Source organism: Mus caroli, chromosome 13 (genome assembly GCF_900094665.2).
Source record: "Mus caroli chromosome 13, CAROLI_EIJ_v1.1, whole genome shotgun sequence".
Taxonomy (NCBI): domain Eukaryota; kingdom Metazoa; phylum Chordata; class Mammalia; order Rodentia; family Muridae; genus Mus; species Mus caroli.
Genome location: NC_034582.1, coordinates 20479559 through 20500387, shown reverse-complemented (window position 1 = coordinate 20500387; position 20829 = coordinate 20479559). Strand labels below are relative to the sequence as shown.

The 20829-nt window shown below is 46.0% G+C and overlaps 1 protein-coding gene across 8 annotated transcripts in view; it reads right to left on the bottom strand.

Annotated features, from left to right (window-relative positions):
- Positions 1 to 20829, bottom strand: part of Ripor2 (RHO family interacting cell polarization regulator 2) — a 224789-nt gene that overhangs the window by 42946 nt on the left and 161014 nt on the right. For all 8 annotated transcript variants that reach the window (XM_029468441.1, XM_021180185.1, XM_029468439.1 and 5 more), the window contains exons 2-9: positions 20079 to 20205; positions 18236 to 18391; positions 17046 to 17124; positions 15355 to 15378; positions 14227 to 14280; positions 12177 to 12326; positions 9405 to 9468; positions 916 to 959 (exon numbers count right to left, since the gene is read on the bottom strand). In XM_029468441.1, coding sequence (XP_029324301.1) covers positions 916 to 959; positions 9405 to 9468; positions 12177 to 12326; positions 14227 to 14280; positions 15355 to 15378; positions 17046 to 17124; positions 18236 to 18391; positions 20079 to 20179 — 672 coding nt within the window. In that variant the 5' untranslated portion in view covers positions 20180 to 20205. The remainder of the gene's footprint in view (positions 1 to 915; positions 960 to 9404; positions 9469 to 12176; positions 12327 to 14226; positions 14281 to 15354; positions 15379 to 17045; positions 17125 to 18235; positions 18392 to 20078; positions 20206 to 20829) is intronic.

The following is a 20829-nucleotide window of genomic DNA, read 5'->3' as shown; positions in this document are numbered from 1 at the left end:
GGTCTTGCAAACTTTATATGCCCCAGTGCAGGGGAATGCCAGGGCCAAGAAGTGGGAGTGAGTGGGTAGGGGAGTGGGGGGAGTATAGGGAACTTTCAGGATAGCATTTGAATTGTAAATAAAGAAAATATCTAATAATAATAATAATAAAGAATTGTCTGGGTCTTATGTGAAAGATTGTCCTTTCAGTGTTGGGAGAGGAACTGAGGGATGAAGGGTCATAATTGGTAGTGAGCGACATATGAGGATGGTAATAGTGGGGTGTATGGAACTGCCATGTTCCACATGTGGGAGTCAGTTCTCAGACTACCCTCCAGACTTTCTCACTGGCTCAAAATGTTAAAAGACAAACAAAGGAAAAATAACAACTGGACCCAGGCCTGATGGTACATGCCTGACATCCAAACTGAGGCAGGAGGATCACAAGTTCAGGTTTTAGCTTGAGCAACTTTATGAACTGCGGTTTCAGTAATAAAAAGTAGAAGTGGGGAAATGGCTCAGCATTAAGAGCACATACTGTTCCTGCAGATAGCCCAAGTTCAGTTTCTAGCATCTACAGGAAGCACAACTGCCCCAAACTCAAGCTTTGGTCTCTGTAGGCACCTGCATCCCGTGCACATACCTACACAAACACATATAGGCACCCCCTACACACACATACACACACACACACACACACACACACACACACACTTTTTAAAAAAGTAAAACATTGACTGAAGATGTAGCTCAATGGTAGAGCATTTGCTTAGCATGCACAAGTTCCTTGGTTAATAGTACCAGAACAGCAGCAGCAGTGGTGGCGGCGGCAGCAGCAGCAGCAGCAGCAGCAGCAGCAACAACAACAACAGCAGCAATCATAACTATAGCCCTTCAAGCCTTCAATGCCAACATGCAGACCAACACATTACTTACTTCATATTGATCTCCAGGACAGAGGCGGGCAAAGCCAGCCAGACCTGTAAACAAGAGATCGTTCTGTGAGTTGGAGAACACATTTCCTTTCTTTAGAGACACAATTTGTCATGGATTAAAAACTCATGTAATAATGTGAAACTGGAGAAGCCTCAGGTAACAGGTGTAGGAGCATCTTCAGAGAATAGCCTTTGTGGGGAGATACAGCTAGCAGGACGTGCCCCATAGGGTGGTGGGAGGAGGTTTCAAGGGGAGTCTGTTGGGTGGTGAGAACTCTGTACCTTTGGCAGATTTCAGGATCAGGGCAGCAGGACCAAAAAGACCTATTCTTTCAGTGACCAAAATATTCCCATGCAAATAAACTGGCTTCTTGGTTTTCCTGTCTCCCAAGATCTGTGACACTAGATACCTTCCTGTGAGTCCTTGTCCCCACACCTGTCGCTTGTCTGCAGCACACTCATTCCTGTTTCTCTCATTCTACTTATACAGCACAGAGATGCCACTGTTGATGCTTATGAACTTGCTAGAAGTAGACTGTCATGTACCCCACACTGGTGATTAAGAAAACAAACCGAGGGGCTAGAAAGATGGTTAAGCAGTTGTGAGCACCGACTGTTCTTCTAGAGTGCCTGGGTTCAATTCCCAGCACCCACGTGGCAGCTCACAACTGTCTGCAGCTCCAGGATCTGACACAGACATACGTGAGGGCAGAACTCAACTGCACATAAAAATAAATATAAATAAATAAAAGAAAACAAACTAAATCCAATCAACCAACTGCCAATAGCCTGTTCCTTCAAAAGAAGAAGTGTGTCTTAGGATGATCAATGCTGCGATGAAACACCATGGCCAAAGCAACTGGGGGAGGAAAGCGATTATTTAGCTGAAGTGTCACTGTCAACATTCATCAGTGAATGGAAGTCAGGACAGGAGCCCAAACAGAGCAGGAACCTAGAGTCAGGAGCTGATACGAAGGTCATGGGATACAGAGGCTATGGAGGGTTTCTGCTTATTGACTTTTTCAGCCTGCTCTCTTATAGCACCCAGGACTCCCAGTCCAGGGATGGTACCACCCATGATGGGCTGGGCCCTTCCCCATCAATCACAAATTAAGAACATGTTCTATGGCTGGATCTTATGGAGGCATTTTCTCAAATGAGGTGCCCTCCTCTCAGGTGCCTGTAGCCTGCGTTGATTGACAGACCCTGTTAGCACAAGGTGGCTTTTCTTCCCCTGTGTCATCTGCAGGTCACTGTGGAGTGGATGGTTCCACTTGAGGCCTACCGCTTCAGCAGCAGCAACACCTTGTCAGAATACACGGCCGCTGCCCTGGGACAGCTCCAGAGTCCCAGCTTCCATTACCCTTTCCACCTTCCTATTGATATTTACCAAAAGCCCACTGTGTGAGGGTGAAAATATTAATGTACACTTTAGAATTGCTCACTGAAAAAAAATCTATGACATAATTGCAGTGAAAAATTCAGGACAGACGTTTTCCACTTCTAATCTTTGAGTCCTGGGGCAAGTTTCTCCCGTGCTTGTACGTGCTTGTGCATGTATGCACAGGCACATGTGTGCCTCATGTATGCACGGGCACATGGATGCCTATGCTTTATGCCTATGCTTGCAGATGCTTCATAGACCTTTTTTTTTTTTTTCTTTTTGAGATGGGATCTCTTACTGAACCTGGAAGTTGCTGTTTGCTTAGATTGGCTGGCCAGAAAGCACAGGGACCTACTACCCATCTCAATTCCCTCTTCCTTTAGAGGCCAAGTTGGGATTATAATCACATGACACGATGCCCAGCTTTTTATGTGGGCTCTGCAGCTCCAAACCCATATCCTTTTGCTCGCTTTATGCTGTCTTCCCTGCCCTGGGTTGTGTTTCTAGCAAACAAGATTTTACTCACGTAGACATAACAAGGATGATGTCCCACCGTGTGTTTTACCTTCAGTGAATGGCTCAATTTATCTCAAAGGGACAAATCTGCTTCTCATTGACCCATGGGCATGGTGATGAATAAGACAAATCCAGGGAAGCTTCAAAATGGACTCACCTCTTACCATCATTCGACACTAGATGGCAGCAGTTCACCAAGTTGGCATGCCTTTTAGTTGGCGAGCCCATGCATTTAGAAGCAGCTCTCCCTAACAATTAGAAGCTAATGAGCCACTCAGGAGGACCCACTGTAATAAAAGCAGGATTGGAGGAAGCGATTTTCATGAATAGTACTGGAGCATTTAGGTTTTTTCCCCCCACCTCCACAAAAACACATGGGAAAGAAAGCCCTGCTGGCTGGCTCTTATGAATCTGAAGTCCAATGTGCTAATTCTAACAAAACCCCATTTACCCTTTGAATACATACAAATTATCAGCTCCTGGTTAATCCACTACCTGTTTACATGTTGAGGTGACAATAGGGACCCCGCTTCGGGGGAAGCTGACTATGTACCATGATGGATAAGTTGACGATCTCCCTTCTCAAAATCACCAGAAATTTCTTATCACGGGAGAAGGAGGGCTGTGGTCGTGATGAGTTTTGGGTCTCACTGTCCATGGAATGAAAGCACCTTATTGGCATTCCTTATAAGGCATCTCCCAGCCTCTGGTGACAGTGATAACAGCAGAATGGCAGCAGGTAGGAGGAGTCAGTTTCAGCCAAAGCTCCCCAGGCGGGGTAAGCACTTCTGCTGGAGCACCAGCTATCATGGACTTTGGGGCCTGGCTGGGTTCTGCCAATTCTGGCCCGAGGCCCTGCTGGCATTTCTATAGCTGCAAAAAGCCCAGTGTTTTCTCAGCTGCTTGGTGGTAACTGTTGTATCAGCTAGGTTTTCATGATGGCCACTCAGAAACCATCCCTGAGTTCCCTCAGGTGGGTCTCTTTTGATCTTTTACCTTGCTCCCGTGTTAATGATCCAACAGCTCTTCCACAGCCTGACACAGAAATGGAGGACAGGGTGCTGCCCCCAGTGTGACTGTGGATAAATGATGTCCCCCGGCTCATGGCTGAACATTTGGCCACCAGTTGGGTAGCTCTGTTGTGGGAGGTTATGGAGTCTTTAAGAGTTAGGGCCTAGCTGGAGGGAATCAGACACTGGAGAGTGGGTTCTTGCGGTTTATAACTCTGCTTTGCTTCCAGCCTGTGTCTGGCTTTCTGATCCATTCTAACCCCTGCCTCAGCTGCCAGCCTCTCTGACTACCATAGCTCCCCTTCCCATAGTGGACTAAATCCCTCCAAATCTTAAGCCGCCACGGATCGTTTTCCTCTTAAGTTGTTTCAGAGAATTTATCACAGTGGAGAGAGGTTGCAGATACAACCTCATAGCTACCTACAGCCACACAGCTATAGAGCCTCCCAGCTACCTACAGCCACACAGCTATAGAGCCTCCCAGCTACCTACAGCCACACAGCTGCTCACCTGGCTCCCTGTGCCACTGGCTGCCTTTGCTCAGACTCGGTTCTGGTCAGAGAAGTACTCCATTGTTTCCCAGTTTTGCCATGACCTTCCTAAGAGTGTACCTCAGACTGTGTCTTAGTACTGGCCTTCCTGCTTCCTGGGGAGGTTTCCCAGTTCATCCTAAAGGCCATGGTGACCAGCTAGCACTGACCTCTGGACATGTGTCCTCCTGGAACTCATTTGAATGAGGTCATCGTTGGGGAGAAAAGCACTTTTCTGTAAGTCACGCAGTTCTTAGCTTCTTTTCTGATTTGGGGTCCTGAATCCAGCTGGGCCCGTCCAGGTTTTTGGAATCTGGCCTCAACCGCTCCCCACAGCACTTTTACAGAGCACAGAGATCACAGCAGCCCCCCGACAGCTTTGGGCAGCATCCCTGCCTTCAGGAGGGACTTTCAGTTTAGCTGTTCTAGCCAGAGGTTATTCAGGACGCTCTCTACACCCCCCCTCATCCTCTCCTCAGTGGGAACCTTTGTTTAACGTTTTTATTTTTTCTTTTCTTCTTTCTGTCTGTCCCTCTGCCCCTCTTCCTTCCTTCCTCTTCTTTCCTTCCTTCTCTCCTTCTTGCCTTTCTTTCCTTCTCTCTCTTTCTCTTTTTCTTTTTTAAAAATTTATTTATTTATTTTTTCTATGTATGGTGAGTACACAGTTGCTGAACAGATGGTTGTGAGCCTTCATGTAGTTGTTGGGAATTGAATTTTTAGGACCTCTGTTCACTCTGGTCAATCAATTCTACTTGCTTCGGCCCAAAGATTTATTTATTATTATATCTAAGTATACTGTAGCTGTCTTCAGATAGCGCCAGAAGAGGGCATCAGATCTCACTACGGGTGGTTGTGAGCCACCATGTGGTTGCTGGGATTTGAACTCAGGACCTTCGGAAGAGCAGTCAGTGCTCTTACCCACTGAGCTAACCCGCCAGTCCCCCTCTTTCTTTCTTTCTTTCTTTCTTTCTTTCTTTCTTTCTTTCTTTCTTTCTTTCTTTCTTTCTTCTCTCTCTCTCTTTCTCTCTCTCTTTCTCTCTCTCTCTCTCTCTCTCTCTCTCTCTCTCTCTCTTTCTCTCTCTCTCTCTCTTTCTTTTTCATTCTTTCTTGACAGTGTCTCACTGTGAAGCCTAGGCTGGCCACAACCTCACAATCCTCCTGCCTCAGCCTCAAGAGTGCTAAGATTATAGGCATGGACCAGCAGACCCAACTTAATTTTCTGTTTTCTTCTGAGACAGTTTACAGCTAGCTTTGTACTCAAATCCTCCTGCCTCTGCCCTAGCAACCCCTCCACCCATCCTGGGCTCAAGCATCTACAACAGTCTGGTCATGTGTTTGCTCATGTATGCCCACTGCGTGAGGATGTGCTACTCAAAGGTTCCCCTCCACCCTGCATCTCCAGACAACTGTGGTGTCCTGGGGTCATGAAGTGGCAAAGGCTGGTGTGCATAGCTTAGCAGCTCTTGTCCCCATGTCTTTATCATCACCATCTCGAGGACAACTGCCTTTCGGATTGTAGTTAGTTGTGGGGTTGAGCAAAAGGGAAGTGTGGGAGGGTGTGGCAGGAGGAACTTGGGGGTTGTCAGATCTGAGAAGGTGATGCAAGTGCTTGGTTTTGGGAACAGGAGTGGGGGGAGAGGTTGAGGTGTCTACTAATCAAACATAATGGACAGCAGTAGCTCATGAGAATCTGGGATGTCTTCTCACTCCTTCTGTGGAGGGAGAAAAGGACGGGGCATGTGTGTGCATGTGTGTGTGTTTGTGTTTGTGTGTTTAATCAGAGCTATAGTTTCTAGGTTTTTTTACTTTAGGAGGGTAGAGGTGATAAAAGTTGAGTTTAGGGCAACCAAGGAAGCATAAGAGAAAAGTGGGCAGAGGGACAGCAGAGCATATGGCTCAGGCATTCACTGTCTCAGCCCAAGTCACTCAGTTCACAGTTGGTGACCAGGGCATCCACCCATGACAGAAGCTTACTCCCTCCAGGTCTGAGATTTGGATTATGTGGGTGGGTGGGTAGTCCCTTCCCCATGCCATACCTTTCAGGTGCTTATGTTTTAGGCTGATGGGAATCCCTTCTCTAGTGAAAACTGGCATTTGATGGTTGATAGTGTCGGCTCAATTATTAGGACTTCTTCATAATGTGGCATTGAGGTGGTCGTGTACTGGCAGTGGTAATGGTTAATTTCCATGGTCAAACTGTTTGAATAAATTGCCTAGAAGTGGGTATGGTGGTGGCTGACTATAATGAGCAGAGTAAGAAATGTCTTTTAGACATGTAAAAATAGTCAGGATCCCACAAGACTGGGGAGTTTCCTGAGCCAGGACTACTGTTGGAGACGGAAACCAGACCTTTAGCTAAAATATGTCACAGGTGAGCAGATTTGGGGAGCTAGGCTAAGAACCATAGTTAAGAATTTAGAGTGTGAACCTTGTGTGATGACCCTCAGCATAATAAAATACAACGTTTGTCATGCAAACTGTGTATGCCTACCTTATTGCTCGAGACAGTGACTATAACCCTAGCACTCAGTGGGTAGTGAGTGGTAAGAATATCAAGAGTTCAAGGCCAGCTTCAGCTATGTAACAAATACTCCATGAGACCCCATCCAGAAAGAAGGAAAGGGAAGGGGAGGGGAGGGGAGGGGGAGGGGAGGGAAGGGAAGGGAGAGACTCTGAGAATTAATGAGGTTTAACCCTTTGGACATGTCCATGAGGGTGTTTCCAAGATCTTTAGAAGTTAAGACACATCCTGAATGCAGGCTTGGATATTAAACTGAATAAAACAAACAAACAAACAAACAAACAAACAAACAAACAAACAGGAGTGGTGGTGAGGTGAGCACCAGCATTGTCCTTTTTCTGCTCCTGGTCCTGGGAAATTTGAGGCATCTCAGCTGTAGATCCCCACAGCCATGAGCTCTTTTATACCCTCCCACCATGACTAAGTGTCCCCCACTCAAGCCATAAACTACAACAAATCCTTTCGTCCCAAAGTTCCCTTTTGAATCAGGTATTTGTCATAGAGATGGGAAAAGTAACTTAATGTAGGAGCCAGGACCCCAGGATTCAGCTTTAAGTCTGATGTCAGCTTACTGTGTGGCCTCGGAGATGTCATCTAATGCTTTTTGGCTACTGGTGTCCACACATGAAATGGAAGAAATTATCCCTCTCATCAAAAACGGAAGCATCTGATAACAGTGAACATCAGAAATGACCTCAGCAGCCCTGTGTTAACACACGTGGTGACCGCAGTCTCCGTGTGCTGGCCTACATGCCCTGCCTGGGACGTGGGCAATCCTTGTGTTAACACTGGCAAAGAAACTCTGCTCTGTATGCTTGACTGCAATGAACCGGGCTGCTGACAGAACCATCCTGAAAGTTCAGAGAGACCTCTAGAACCTCCGTCCTGGCTGTGCAGATTCTGAACTGCTGATAGGGAGCATGGTCCAGAGTGGTTTTGAACCACGAACTCAGGTAGAGACCTAAATGGAAGCAAATGGACCTGGAAAGTTAGAAAGATGCAGATGTCCAACACGGGCAAGGCGTTATGTATGTGCTTCACATACTTGCCGGCTGCCTGAGGAGGTCAGAGAGGGTACCAGATCCCCGGGGACTGGAGTTACCAGTTTAAGCTGCCGTGTAGGCACTGGGAACTGAACCCACATCCTCTTCAAGAACCACTGGTGTTCTTAACTACTATGTCATCTCTCCAGCTCCACCCAGAACTGCTTTTAGAGGGGGTTTCCCCTTTTGACTCTTCTTATCACAGAGAGTGGGTAAGGTAATAATCCCCATTAGCGACTTAAGGATCAAACTGTTAAACAAGCAAATCAACCCAGAGAGAGGACTGCAGGGGCCCAGCTGCTCAGCTACAGTTAAATGAGCCAAACATGGGAGAGAAAAGGGCTGGCTGTGAGGCCACTGTCCCACGGCCCTGATGGGCACTGTGGACACTGCAGTGTGAGTCTCACCACGTCTAGATAGAATTCTCCTTTTTTTCTTTTGGGCTGCAGGTGCTGTAGTCTAAAGCTGGGATTAGAACAGACTCACAGCAGCAACATGGGAGTGGAAGGACAAATGAAATGATTGATGTGGCAGCAAGCCGTGGTGAGATGGGTCTGGTGAGACAGGTATGGTGAGATGGGTATGGTGAGACAGGTATAGTGAGATGGGTATGGTGAGACAGGTATGGTGAGATGGGTATGGTGAAACGGGTATGGTGAGACGGGTATGGTGAGATGGGTATGGTGAGGCAGGTATGGTGAGGCAGGTATGGTGAGACGGGTATGGTGAGGCGGTCCTATAATCTCAGTGCTTGGCCCATCATAGTAGGAGGATTGATTGCTGTGAGTTTGAAACCAGCTTCAATTACACAGAAAGATTTTGTCTTCAAACTAAAAAGAAGATATCCAAAGTAGATAAATAAACAGATGGCGAAATGACAATGTAAAGAGGCTGCCAGGTAATCTAGAAGGCTGGATGGGGGTCTGTGTTAGATTAAAGGGAGCCCAACTGCCAGCTAATTATAACACATGGACCTTGTGTGGGTCCTAATTGAAGCAACCCAACTCTAGGAAGCACTCGTGAGACAGCTGGGGATATCTGCCAACGAACTAGGTTAATAACAAAGACTTGCTAATTTCATTAGATGCGATAATGGGACAACGGGCTGAGGCACTGCGGTTACATTACGTAAGATGGCCCTATTCTTTCAGAACTGCACTGAAGTTTACAGGTGCTGATCAGTGGAGTGACATACTTGGCTTTTCCTCCTCTGGAGTTTTCTAGTTCATCAAAGGGAAAAGAAAAAGTGGCAAAGCCTTGGTGATTACTGAGTCGAGGGATGGATTCTGAGGTTTGTTGTTTCACTCATCTAATAGACACCATTTTCAAATGTGAAGGCAAGGTTCAAGAAGAGACCTATCAAGAAATCAGCATGAATGGAAGGCCCAAGGGCAGGCGACCCCATGTCTTTGCAATGACATGCCTTCTCATGAAGCTCTGTGGACGACATGGCACCTTTATCCCTCTCTGAACAAGGACAGATTACCTTTCATCTTGATGGAGAATTCTCCCAGCAGACTCTCCAACTCTGCTTCAATGGCACACATGTTCTGCAAAGAGCATAGGAAATGATGTCAGATCTGCATTCCTTTGCACGGTGGCACAAGGCGTCTCGGCAATGATAGCATTGAATGAGAGGCATGTTCCTGTCTTCCATGAGTACACAGTACCCGCTGCAGGACAGGCAGCACGACATACCGCTCCCGGTGCATGGGATAGCTGGGGCTTAGGTGGACAAGTTAGATGATATCAAAGTAGTCAGACATCTCTAGAGTGTGGATGTTCTAAGAACAGACTTGGGACTGTACAAAAAGGCGGTACTATTGTGACAGAGAATCAGCCATGCACACTAAATAGGAAGAGATCCACGCTCCAGGTTAAACATGCTGGGTCAGCTACTCTCTAGTGTGTGCCTGTTTCATAATATCATGTTATATACTCTGCATTCATATGTATCTTTTACTTGCCAAATTAAAAACAATTAAGAAAACAGTAATCAGGCTTGGTGGTATGTACTTGCAATCTCAGTGGCAGGAAGGCAGAGATGTCACCCTCTGGGGCTTGTGCCTGCAAGCCTAGCCTACTTAGAGAGTTCCAGACCAGTGAGAGACCCTGTTCTCTAAACAAACAAACCCCAACAAAATGGATGGTAGCGCCCGAGAGGATGAGAGTTGAGGTCTTCCTCAGGTTTCTATACCTGCCTCTCTATATCACACACAGACATGTGTACATACACACACAAAATTTTGGGGAGGGGGAGGGGGGGTGAGGAGCGTAGGAGTTTGAGTCTACCCAAGTAAGGCAGACTTTCAATGTGATGATATGAAGCCCCAGAATGAGCCCCTAGGTTGAGTAAGGGTCCCCTCCTCACTGTGGTGTTAAAGGAACGAGACACTCAAGGTTACAATACCCATTCTACCGCCCCAGTATCAGAGGACCTAATGAGAGCAGTTAGAGGTGGACTTCAAGTGTCATAGCCAGTGTCAATCTCTCTCCAGTGAGAGCTCCCTGCAGCTCAGCTGGGGTGAGCCTTGCAAGCCTCTCTACTGTAGTAAGCAGCACTGGGCATCTCTGCTTCTGCAAACCTCTTCCTCACGGCCAGCTTCGCTGAGGCTCAGGCCTGGGCAAGTTGCCATTCCGACAAAAGTGAGGCCACCTAGTGAACACCAACAGGCTCAAGCCTGTTCAGGGAGCTCTAGGAAGTCCGCAGGCTCCGCTTCTTATTTGATTCTTTGTTCGCTCAGCACTGTCATTCTTGTGGGACATGGGAAGAATGGCATTCTCTTTCCTGTAAGAAGTCCTCAGTCCTTCAGAGAGCTGGGCAAAGCAGGGGAGCATTTGCTCAGGTCTGAGCTCTGAGTAGCTTGAAAGCATTGAAAGGAGAATCTCAGCACTGCAAGTAGTTTGTTTCCTCAGAGCCTGGGGCCTCTCTGCAAGGGACCAGTTTCGAGACGTACCAGATGTGTCATTAGGCATGTTGGGAATGCTCCTACTGTCTTAAGAACTCAGGAGTCACTAGATTAATGGCTGAAGTCACCCATGGATGCAGCTGGGGATGAACACTGTTCCAAATGAGAAAATACTTGGAGACCCGCTACTGGGGATGCAGGGTGGATAAAATCACTTAGGGGTTTCAGTGCTTCGAAACTGTAATGCTTATTAGGGCTATGCTGGAGCCTGTAATTTGAGCCTGCTCAAAAAGCAGGTCATAGGGCTGGAGAGATGACTCAGTGGTCAAGAGCACAGGCTGCTCTTCCTGAGGACCCACGGTGAGTTTCCAGCACCTGTCCTGTGACTCGTTACTACCGTTATGTTATCGCCACAGCTCTCATTTATTTTGAGACATGTTCTTGCTATGTAGTCCTAGCTGGCCTGGTAGCCACTACTGTTTGGTCCAGGATGAGCTCAACCTTGCAGTAATTCTCCTGCTTCAGCCTCCGAGTGTTGGGGTTACACTAAGCCCAGCTTATTTTATAAATTTAAAAATATGCTTTGGAAAGTAGGCAAAGAAGGGCCTAATGCTAAATCATGAAAAGAGAAAGACTTATTTGGTTCAAGCAGCCCGTGGTGCAAACATAAAGGGATCCCAAGACAGATGCTTGGCTCGGTGAATTGCCCACTTAGACCCTGCTTGAGTCATGACTTCACTGATGACATCTGATCTCTGAATGAAGTCTCCAGGGACTGTGAGAAGGGCAGCTCTAACAATTCAGCCTCTACATGAAGGGCATGCATTAGTGTTAGGTGACCCCTAGGGGGTGAAACCCTCCCTGTCTGATGACACTTAGACCCCAGAGACTGTCAGAAACCTGGAAGATAACATTTCTGTTCATGGCTCTATATCTTGGATAAATCAATCTCTCTCTCTCTCCCTCTCCCCCCCCCCCCACGCAAACACGCATAGGCACAGAACTGTAGGCAGAATGGAGTCCAATATCAAAACTGTATGTGGGCTAGCCAGTCATCTTATCATGTAGTCTACTCTTCCTTCAGGGCACACTACAGTATTTAGAAGTGAATTTAAATGATGAAATATTGGGCTTCATGGCTTAGTTTCGACAGTTCCACCATTGCCTTGCTTGGGGCTTTTTTTTTTTTTTTCATATATGAGGGGCGGGGCCTCGTGTCTGCCAGGTAAATAAATGCTTGCCCACTGACCTACTTTCCCAGCTCTTCTTTTACTTTGTTGTTCTTGTTTACATTTTGAGCCATAGTCTCAAGCATGGCCTGTGTCATGGAACGAGACTGCAGGATTTACCTCCGTGTATTCCTTGTAGCTGCGGTTGATCTCAGACAGACTCTCCCGGGCAGCCTTGCTGGCAGGGGACGTCCCGAAGGCTTGCTTCATTTTGCTGGCACCATCTTGGAGACGCCGTTGGATACAATAGGCTTCATAGAGCTCGTCTACCTGCCAGAACCCAAACAGGAAACAGATAAATAGCCGTCCTGCTTGAGAGAAGCCCAATAGGCTGTTGTCATGCCTTTAAAGATACACTGTATTTCTGTTCTGGAGAAGCTGAGAACTGTTTGTTTGTTTGTTTGTTTCAAAGCAGATTTTGCTTGAATCCTGTTTCCAAATTATACAAGTTGAAAATGCCCATTCATGTCTTTGAGGCTACCACCGGGATTGTTTAAATTGGCTTAAGCAGCTAGCCTAGCACACGCCTATAATCCCAGCACTTGAGAGGAGGGTTGTCGGTTCCTGGCCATTGAGATCCTGCCTCAGAGGGATGGGGGGGATAGAGAGGGGTTAAGGGGAGACACAGAGAAGTGGGGACATACTTTGGAAAATGTGTAGGTTTGTGCTGGACTGTGGGGTTAGACAATGAGGACAGGAGTCCCCTACATGTGGATTAAGCATTGGAAAGGTTCTAATTTTACATCAAAGAGAAAATGTGTAGTATGCAAAACTATTATCACTTTAAGAGGCATTATCAATAGATGATACCTACAACTTTGGAGTCGGTATTTTATCTATGCATTTGTGCATGTGTCTGTGAGTGTGTGAGTGTATGTGAGTGTACGTGTTGAGTATGGGTGAGTGTGTGTGAGTATATGTGTGAGTGTGTGAGTGCCTGTGTAAATGTGAGTGTGTGAGTGTGACTGTGTGTGAGTGTGTGTAGGGTGTGTGAGTGCCTGTGTGAATGTGTGTGTGTGTGTGTGTGTGTGTGTGTGAGAGAGAGAGAGAGAGAGAGAGTGTGTGTGTGTGTGCGCGCGCGAGTGTGTGTGCAGGAGCCAGAAGATGGCGTTGGCTGTCTTCATCTATTACTCTCAATCTATTCCTTTGAGGCAGGAGGGGTTGCTCCCTGAACCAGTAGCTCAGATTTTCCATAAGCAGAAAGCCAGCAAGCCTCACCCATCCTTTTGTCTTTGCCCCAAGTGGAGCTGGGTTACAAGTATTTTCGGAATACCCAGCTTGTGGCATGGGTGGTGGGATATCAACTCTGGTCCTCATGATTTGTAATTGTGCAGCAAGTGCTCTGAACCACAGAACATCCTCCTAAGCCTAGCCTCAGCCTGCTCTTGTTCTGTTAAAGATGGCTTTCTTTTTAATCATGTGTCTAATGTGTATATCTATGTGTCAGCATGTGTACTTGAGTGCAGGTGCCCTTGGAAGCTAGAAGGCAGCATCAAATCCCCTAGTGCTAGAGTTACAGGTAGTTGTGAAGCAAGGGATGTGAATTCTTCAAGAATAGTATGTGCTTTTAACCACCGAGTCATCTTTATAGCCCCAGGATTAAGCATTTAAAAAAAAATTTAAAAAATGAGGTTATTTACTGAAAACAATTTTGAGAATGCATGGATCAAGAGTAGAGAAAATTCAGGAAAGTTGTTCACACTTGTAAGATTGAAGTCCAACAGTGCCAGTTAATCAGACTTCATGTTCTCGTTTCTCCCCATCTCTCTTCCCCCTTCCCCTTCCTTACTTAATTCCTCTCTTTTTTCTAGATTTTATTTATCTATATTTTATGTGACTAGGTGTTTTGCTTGCATGTATACCTGTGTACTACATACATGCCTGGTATTTATGGAAGCCAGAAGAAGGTGTCAGATCCCCTGGAACTGGAGTTACAATTGTTTGTGAGCCAGCCTGTCAGGGCTGGGAACTGAACCTGGGTCCGCAGCATGAGCAGTCAATGCTCTTAAGTATGGTGCCATTTCTCCAGCCCCAAGACTTTCATTTCTATGTTCAGTGGAGGCATCTAGTTAAAGCCATCCAGTACCCATGTTATACTCAGGGTGGGCACACACTGGGCAGTAACTAAGAGCAGAAATACAGAAGCAGAGACAAGAACAGCACTGGTTACCTTACTAATGTGAAACTCCAGGCGTCGCATGTATCTCTCAATCGTTTTAATTTGCTGGAATTAAAAGGAGAAGCTTGAAGAACGAGCAGCCATTCACAGTGCGATTGATTAGGCTCCTTGGAGAACCTGCACCAGCCTGCCTTCCACACAAGGCCCACAAGCACTTCCTGCTTCCCTTTTCCTTCTGCCTTGCCCACTATTTTAGAGGTGTCCTAATGTTAATTTGAAAAATATTTTTCAAAACACTGACTAGCCTGAGAGATGAGCTTGAACTAATTAATTATGGTCATCCCATGGTAAACACCAAGGTGGCCAGTCTGTTTGATGTCTGGTGGAGCAGTATCATTTGGACTGTATCTAAGTGTCTTCATATTTTGCATGTTCTAAAATGAACTTCTGCACACTGAATTATACAATTGAATCTAGAGCTGGGGTATGCTTTATAATTGTTATTTGTGCATTGTGACAGCTGTCCGTTTGAGCTCACAGATACAGCTGGTTATGCCATTCCTGTGAGTTATAAATATTGTAACATGCATTTGATTTACTTGGCCTTTAAACTATCTCTGTGGGGAATGCCATGATTAGGTTAGGCACTGAAATAAATAAAGCTATGTATATAGAATAGCATGGAGAGTGACATTGTATACGACTAAAAAGGAAGACTCAAAAATCTCCCTTCTAAAAGGCCTGGAGAAATTCTCTCAATAAGAATAGATACTTTTCATGAAAAGGAAGAACTAGATATAACTGGAATCATTCCTTTCTACTTTTATATTTTTGAAACATTATGTTATGCATAGGGGTCATTTTACTGGCACATAACCAACTGTGGTATTTTCTAATCAGAGATGCCTCAGATTTGATGAAAAGGGCAGCAGCTACACGGTGAGGATCTCCAAATCTAAGGTCCAGACTCAGACACCAGAGCAAACCTACATCCTGGAGGCCTTGTTTCCCCCTCAGCTCTTTGGTTCTGTGGGCCCTGACGCTCCTGGAACCCTCCTCCAATCACCCTTTATCAGGAATCTTACTGTGCCCCAAAGGGCCTCTACAAATGTTTGGACATCTGCTCCAGGCGCAGAGCGTCATTTTTCAGTAGCACCCCAACAAAGGACGCTAGCCTACCTTGTCTAGGTCATACAGCACACCCTGAAATGAAAAGAAGATTTCTTGGTTATGACACATCCTCCTTGGAGATATTGCCCACTCTAATCAACGACTCAGCTCCCATCTATACATTGCCTGAAGGAATCACCAGCCCCACTAAATTCTACTGGATTTTTGGCATTCACTTTTAATGAGTAACACTCTGGGTTATTTGGGGTGCTCTCAGGAGCCAGCGTCACATGGCCTCTGTGATTCTACAGTTGCACCCTGTTCTTGTTGGCCTCTTGGCAGCTTGAAGGGTTCATAAACAAAACCCAAAAAGCATTTTAGTTTACAGGCCAGTGAAATGAAAGGCAAACACACATGCTAACCACAGCTGCCAGGTCTACAGATGCAGACTCCCCTGGGCTTTCCTGCTGCCTTGAAAAGTTAAGGTGCAATAAGGAACACTGTGAAATGAACAAAATCAGTGCTCACAAACTCATCAGAAGAGAAGACATTAGCCATACAGCATGGGTTCTAAGGGGGCTCAAGGGTGCTTTCACACTGGCCTCTTAGTGACCTTCCTCCCTACCTTCCCTGTCTGCCTCCACTGACTGTGGTGGTTAACTTTCAGTCAGGTTGACACAAGTCAGCCTCATCTGCAAAGAGGGACCATCAATTAAGGAAATACCATTAGATTGGCAGGTAGGCAAGTCTGTGGGGGCATATTCTTAACTAATGATTAATATGGGTGGGTCCTGTCCATTTTGGGTGGTGCCACTCCTAAGCACATGGTCCCAAGGATGTAAGAAAGGAGGCTGAGCAAGCCATGGGGAGCAAGCCAGTAAGGAGTACCCCTCCTTGGCCTCAGCTAATGGTCCTGCCTCCAGGTTCCTGCCCCTACTTCCCCTCTATGATGGAGTACACAGCCTGTGAGCTGAAATAAACTTTTTTTTTTTCCTGTAAATTGCATTTGGCTGTGGTGTTTGCTACAGCAACAGAAAGCAAACGAGGACACTGGCCTACATTTACAAATGGAAGATAAAGCGCATGTTCTCCTTTCTGAATGTACTAAGGAGATGCTAGGAAAACGGCAACAGATCATTTTGTTATATTATTTAGAGTTTTCTTTTAAAGATGTAATTATGTATCTTAGTATATGAGTGTTCATCTGCATGTATGGCTGTACGCCAGAAGAAGGCCTCAGATCACGAGCTGCCAAATGGGTGCAGGAATTGAACTTAGGACTTTTGGAAGTATTAATAAAACATTTAAAAGAAAAACATCTTCTTCTTCTTCTTCTTCTTCTTCTTCTTCTTCTTCTTCTTCTTCTTCTTCTTCTTCTTCTTCTTCTTCTTCTTCTCCTTCTCCTTCTCCTTCTCCTTCTCCTTCTCCTTCTCCTTCTCCTTCTCCTTCTCCTTCTTCTTCTTCTTATTATTATTATGTGTATGTGTGTTTATCTGTTTGTTTTTTGAGACAAGGCTTCCCTATATGAGGCTGGCTATCTTCCTGCCTCAGTCTCCCTCCTTCTGGGGATCCAGGTGTGAGCCACTAGGCTCAGCAATTCTTCCTTCTAAAATACACACCAGGAGGCAATAGCTTTGCTCCTTGTATCTGTTTTCTTTAATGTTCCTCTCCTTCTGCCCCCTCACCCTCCAGTAAGTGAGGAGAGGAACTCCACACCCTCTACCCTGTGTTAACATCCTCATGACCAGAGAGATACCTACCAGGCGAGAGTTTCTCTTCATATCTTTTAATTGAGCAGTCAATTTGTCCAGCTCCGTCTGGTGAAACTCCAGGTACTCACTGCAAAGGTAAGACATCATAGTGAGCGCTCACTTCAGGAGCGATCTGGGCAGTCGCTGACTACTGGGGGTTAAGAATAGTGATCACTGTCACACCTGTAAGCTCAGCTCAGCCCAGCCCTTGGGAGACTGAAGCAGGGCTATTATGCATTCTAGGCCAGCCTGGGCTTCATAGTAACTCTCTGGCTAACCTGGGTTCTAGAGTGAGACCCTGCCTCTCTCTTGAAAAAGAATCAAAACTTTGACTTGTGGTTCTGGAGCATTTTGAGAGTCTAGTAGCTGCATCTGAGCCTGTCTAGTTTGAAGAAAGGATACAGAGGTAGCCGGAGTGCCCCTTTGAGGCTGAAAATCCAGAAGAGAAAAGTCCACGGGGAGGGAAGAGTTAGACAGGACCTGGGTCACACACAGTTTTGTCAAGTTAAACCTGGTAGTTACTGTAGGTGCCTTACCAAATGCTAGGCAAGTTTTCTTCAGGACAAGCTGTCCTTAAAACACATTCAGGAAGGTTTCAGAACCCTGTACAAACTTTAAACAGCATGTCTGTCCGTTTGAGGCAGATTGTATACTAAATCACCCAGGTTGACCTTGAACTTTTGATGATCCTCCTGCCTTGGCCTCCTGAGCTCTAGGTAGAATTACAAGTGTGACCCACACCACGCCTGGCTCAGAACCCTTCTTTAGCAATCTCTATCTAGTTCAGCTATTGTCTAAGTGAAGTCCAACAGTTCAGGGAGTTAGCTATAGACACAATACTGCATCAAGCCTACTTCAGGGTCACGATTCCACGTGCAAATACAACCTGTCTCCCATCTGTGAGACATAAAAAGCTGCCTCAATGATAGAGCAAGAAGGAAACACCCAGGAACGTGTGCTGGCACACTTTATTTCCCCCTGCAATACCAGCGTCTGATAGATGGAGATGGGATCAGAACTGCAAAGTCTACATAGGGAGTTCAAGGCCAGCCTGAGCTCCATGTTATCCTGCCTCAAAAACAAACCAAAGAATAAAGCAGCAATGGCTCACATGGTCCTTTCAAAACTGATTTTCTATGACTGGTTTTTAGGAAGGTCATTTTAGGGAAGAAGATCTTTCCTAAAGGCACAGTTCTTACTCAAGCCCGTTCTTCAAGGCCCGGTAGACCTCCTCCACTCTCTTCGGCTGAGGCTCCTTGGGAGTGTTGTTATTTTTGTGTCCTAGATTATGCATTTTCTTCAGCTTGGCCTGAGGCTTCTTGAGAGCCGAGGCATTTTCAATGAAGGAGTTACACCTAACGACAGAGATGAGAAAGGAAACTGTGAGCCTCAGACATCAAAAGACCCACTGGAGAGATGCCTTTAAACCATCTTGCCTTCATCCGAGTGCCTGGAGGAATGAGACGTGGCCTTGAACAGCACAGAACCAAACAGAGCCACATTTTGTTTCTTGACATTTGTTTGCTGAAAGCTGTGCAGAGCACAAGCTCTACCCTGCCAGGCATAGCCTGGCTTGCAGTGTATGCCTTTTGAGGATGCTCTTGTGGTCTAGCTCATAGAGAGCCAGGGATAAATGGTTCAAGGTGGAAACAAGAAACAGGTAGGAGTTATATCCAACCAAAGGAAAAGAAAAGCCATTGCATAATATCAGATACAAACTTATGTCTTGCTAGGATATGAGTGATACCTTTTGGGTAAAGTGCCCAAAGCCCCGCAAATAGCTAACTTTCTAGGGCATTAAAGTAAAACACTGAGCTTAGAGTTAGAGCTGTCCTTGAAGTCTTAGTTATCTTATTTTACTTTAGTTATTTTTGTGTGTCAGGGTCTGCTAGTGCATGTGTGTACTCATGCGTCTGGAGATGACTTTTGGGTATCGTCCTTTGTCACTCTTCACATTTATTTATTTATTTATTTATTTGTTTCTTTGTTTATTAAAGACAGAGTCTCTCTCTGAGTCTGGAGCTCCCCTTGGAGAACTTCATCCACGAGGGCGACTTCTTATGCATGTTACCCATTCACTCTCTGACCTTCCTTGGTTTTATGAGAGGAGGAGATTCCAGGGAAATTAGAGCCTAATTTCCCAACCCCCACTAATTTCCCAACCCCCACCCAAATGATATCAGCTCTCCAGAGGCAGTCTGTGAGGCATAGTATTCACCCACTGCATAATTTCATACCAATCCAGTCTCTGAAACAGGAGGGTAAAGGAAAGTGTGCTTTAAAGGGACTGGGGAGCGAGACAGGAAGGAGTCTACAACTGTGGTGCCTATTAGCATAACCAAGCGCATGCTGGCCTCCAGGCCTCCTCAGATCAGAATCCTGGCTGGATTCACAGGGCTCCTAAGCCTAAACTTTTGCACTGCTGGGCTTCCCTTCCCCTAGCCTCTGATTCCTATATAACCTATATAACCCTGCTGCTTCAGACATGTGCTCTCTTGATCCTCTTTTTGCACCCCCCCTCTCTCAGCGCCCTCTCTTACTCCCCCCACTCCCCACCCCATTTCATGGCTCAGTTCACTCTGCTGGCCATGTTCAGTGTGTTATTTTCTCTCCTGGCTCTGGACTCTTCCAGATGCCTTGGCTGTACTGCTGATCTCTCCCTCACATCTACATTAAAAACCTTCCCCTCAACCATAACTTGGAGTGATCACATACTCAATAGTGAGGGCATAGTCTCTCATAATAGCTAGGATAAGCCAGCCAAATGTGTATGTATACTTGTGTACATGTATGTGTGTGTATATATGTATGTGTGTGTATATATATATATATATATATATATATATATATATATATATATAGGTAGCTCATCCTAAATGCTCAGGTATCTTTACACAAGGAATTGTAAATGATAGGAAAGATCATACTTAATAGGGATGTGTTATCCTTTCCATGAAGACATTAGCTGCCACACACATGCACATCAGCAAGACACACACAGTCCCTTTCTGCTGCATCCCAGGAGGAGCACCCGGCACTTGCCTGGACCGCCTTTCCTGCAGCCCACTGAAACCTGCGAAGGACTGGCTCCGGATGATGCCATTGGGCCCGCCAGGAGAGAAGGACTGGGATCCCACCAGCATGATTTCTGGGAGTCTGGTTGGCAGTCCTGTAGACAGAGGGAAAATCATGGTGACTGTCAGGCTTGTCAACATTCAGGGGCGTGACAAGGTGAAATGTCTCACAAGACCCTGGTCATGAAATGCTTCTGAGATGTTCCTAAAAGGATACTCATCCATTTAGACCACAATAAATACAAACACAAAATTGCTGCCACTTAGGTTTCCTTTGGAGTCGGGGGCACGTACGTTTATGTGAAGCACATATGTTTGCATGTGTGTGGGCGCGTATGTATAGGCATGTAGACACTCAAGGTTGACTGTGGGAATCTTCCAAGATTGTGTTCATTTTCCTCTTTGTCTTTCAGATGAATGTAGAAATTGACTATATGGCTAGTGTACTTAGCCATCTTGCTTCAAGGATCCCACTTCTAACTTCCCAGTGCTGGGATTATAGGCCAGATGCTCTGCCAGGCCAGCTGCTATGCCTGCCCAGCATTTACGTGGGTTCTGGTGACTGACACTTTATCTGCAAGCCTGCATTGTCAGTGTTTTATCCACTGAGCTGTTCTGCATCTCCCAAGCCCAATGTATATTTCCTTTAATAGTTCTTTTCCTTCCTTCCTTCCTTCCTTCCTTCCTTCCTTCCTTCCTTCCTTCCTTCCTTCCTTCCT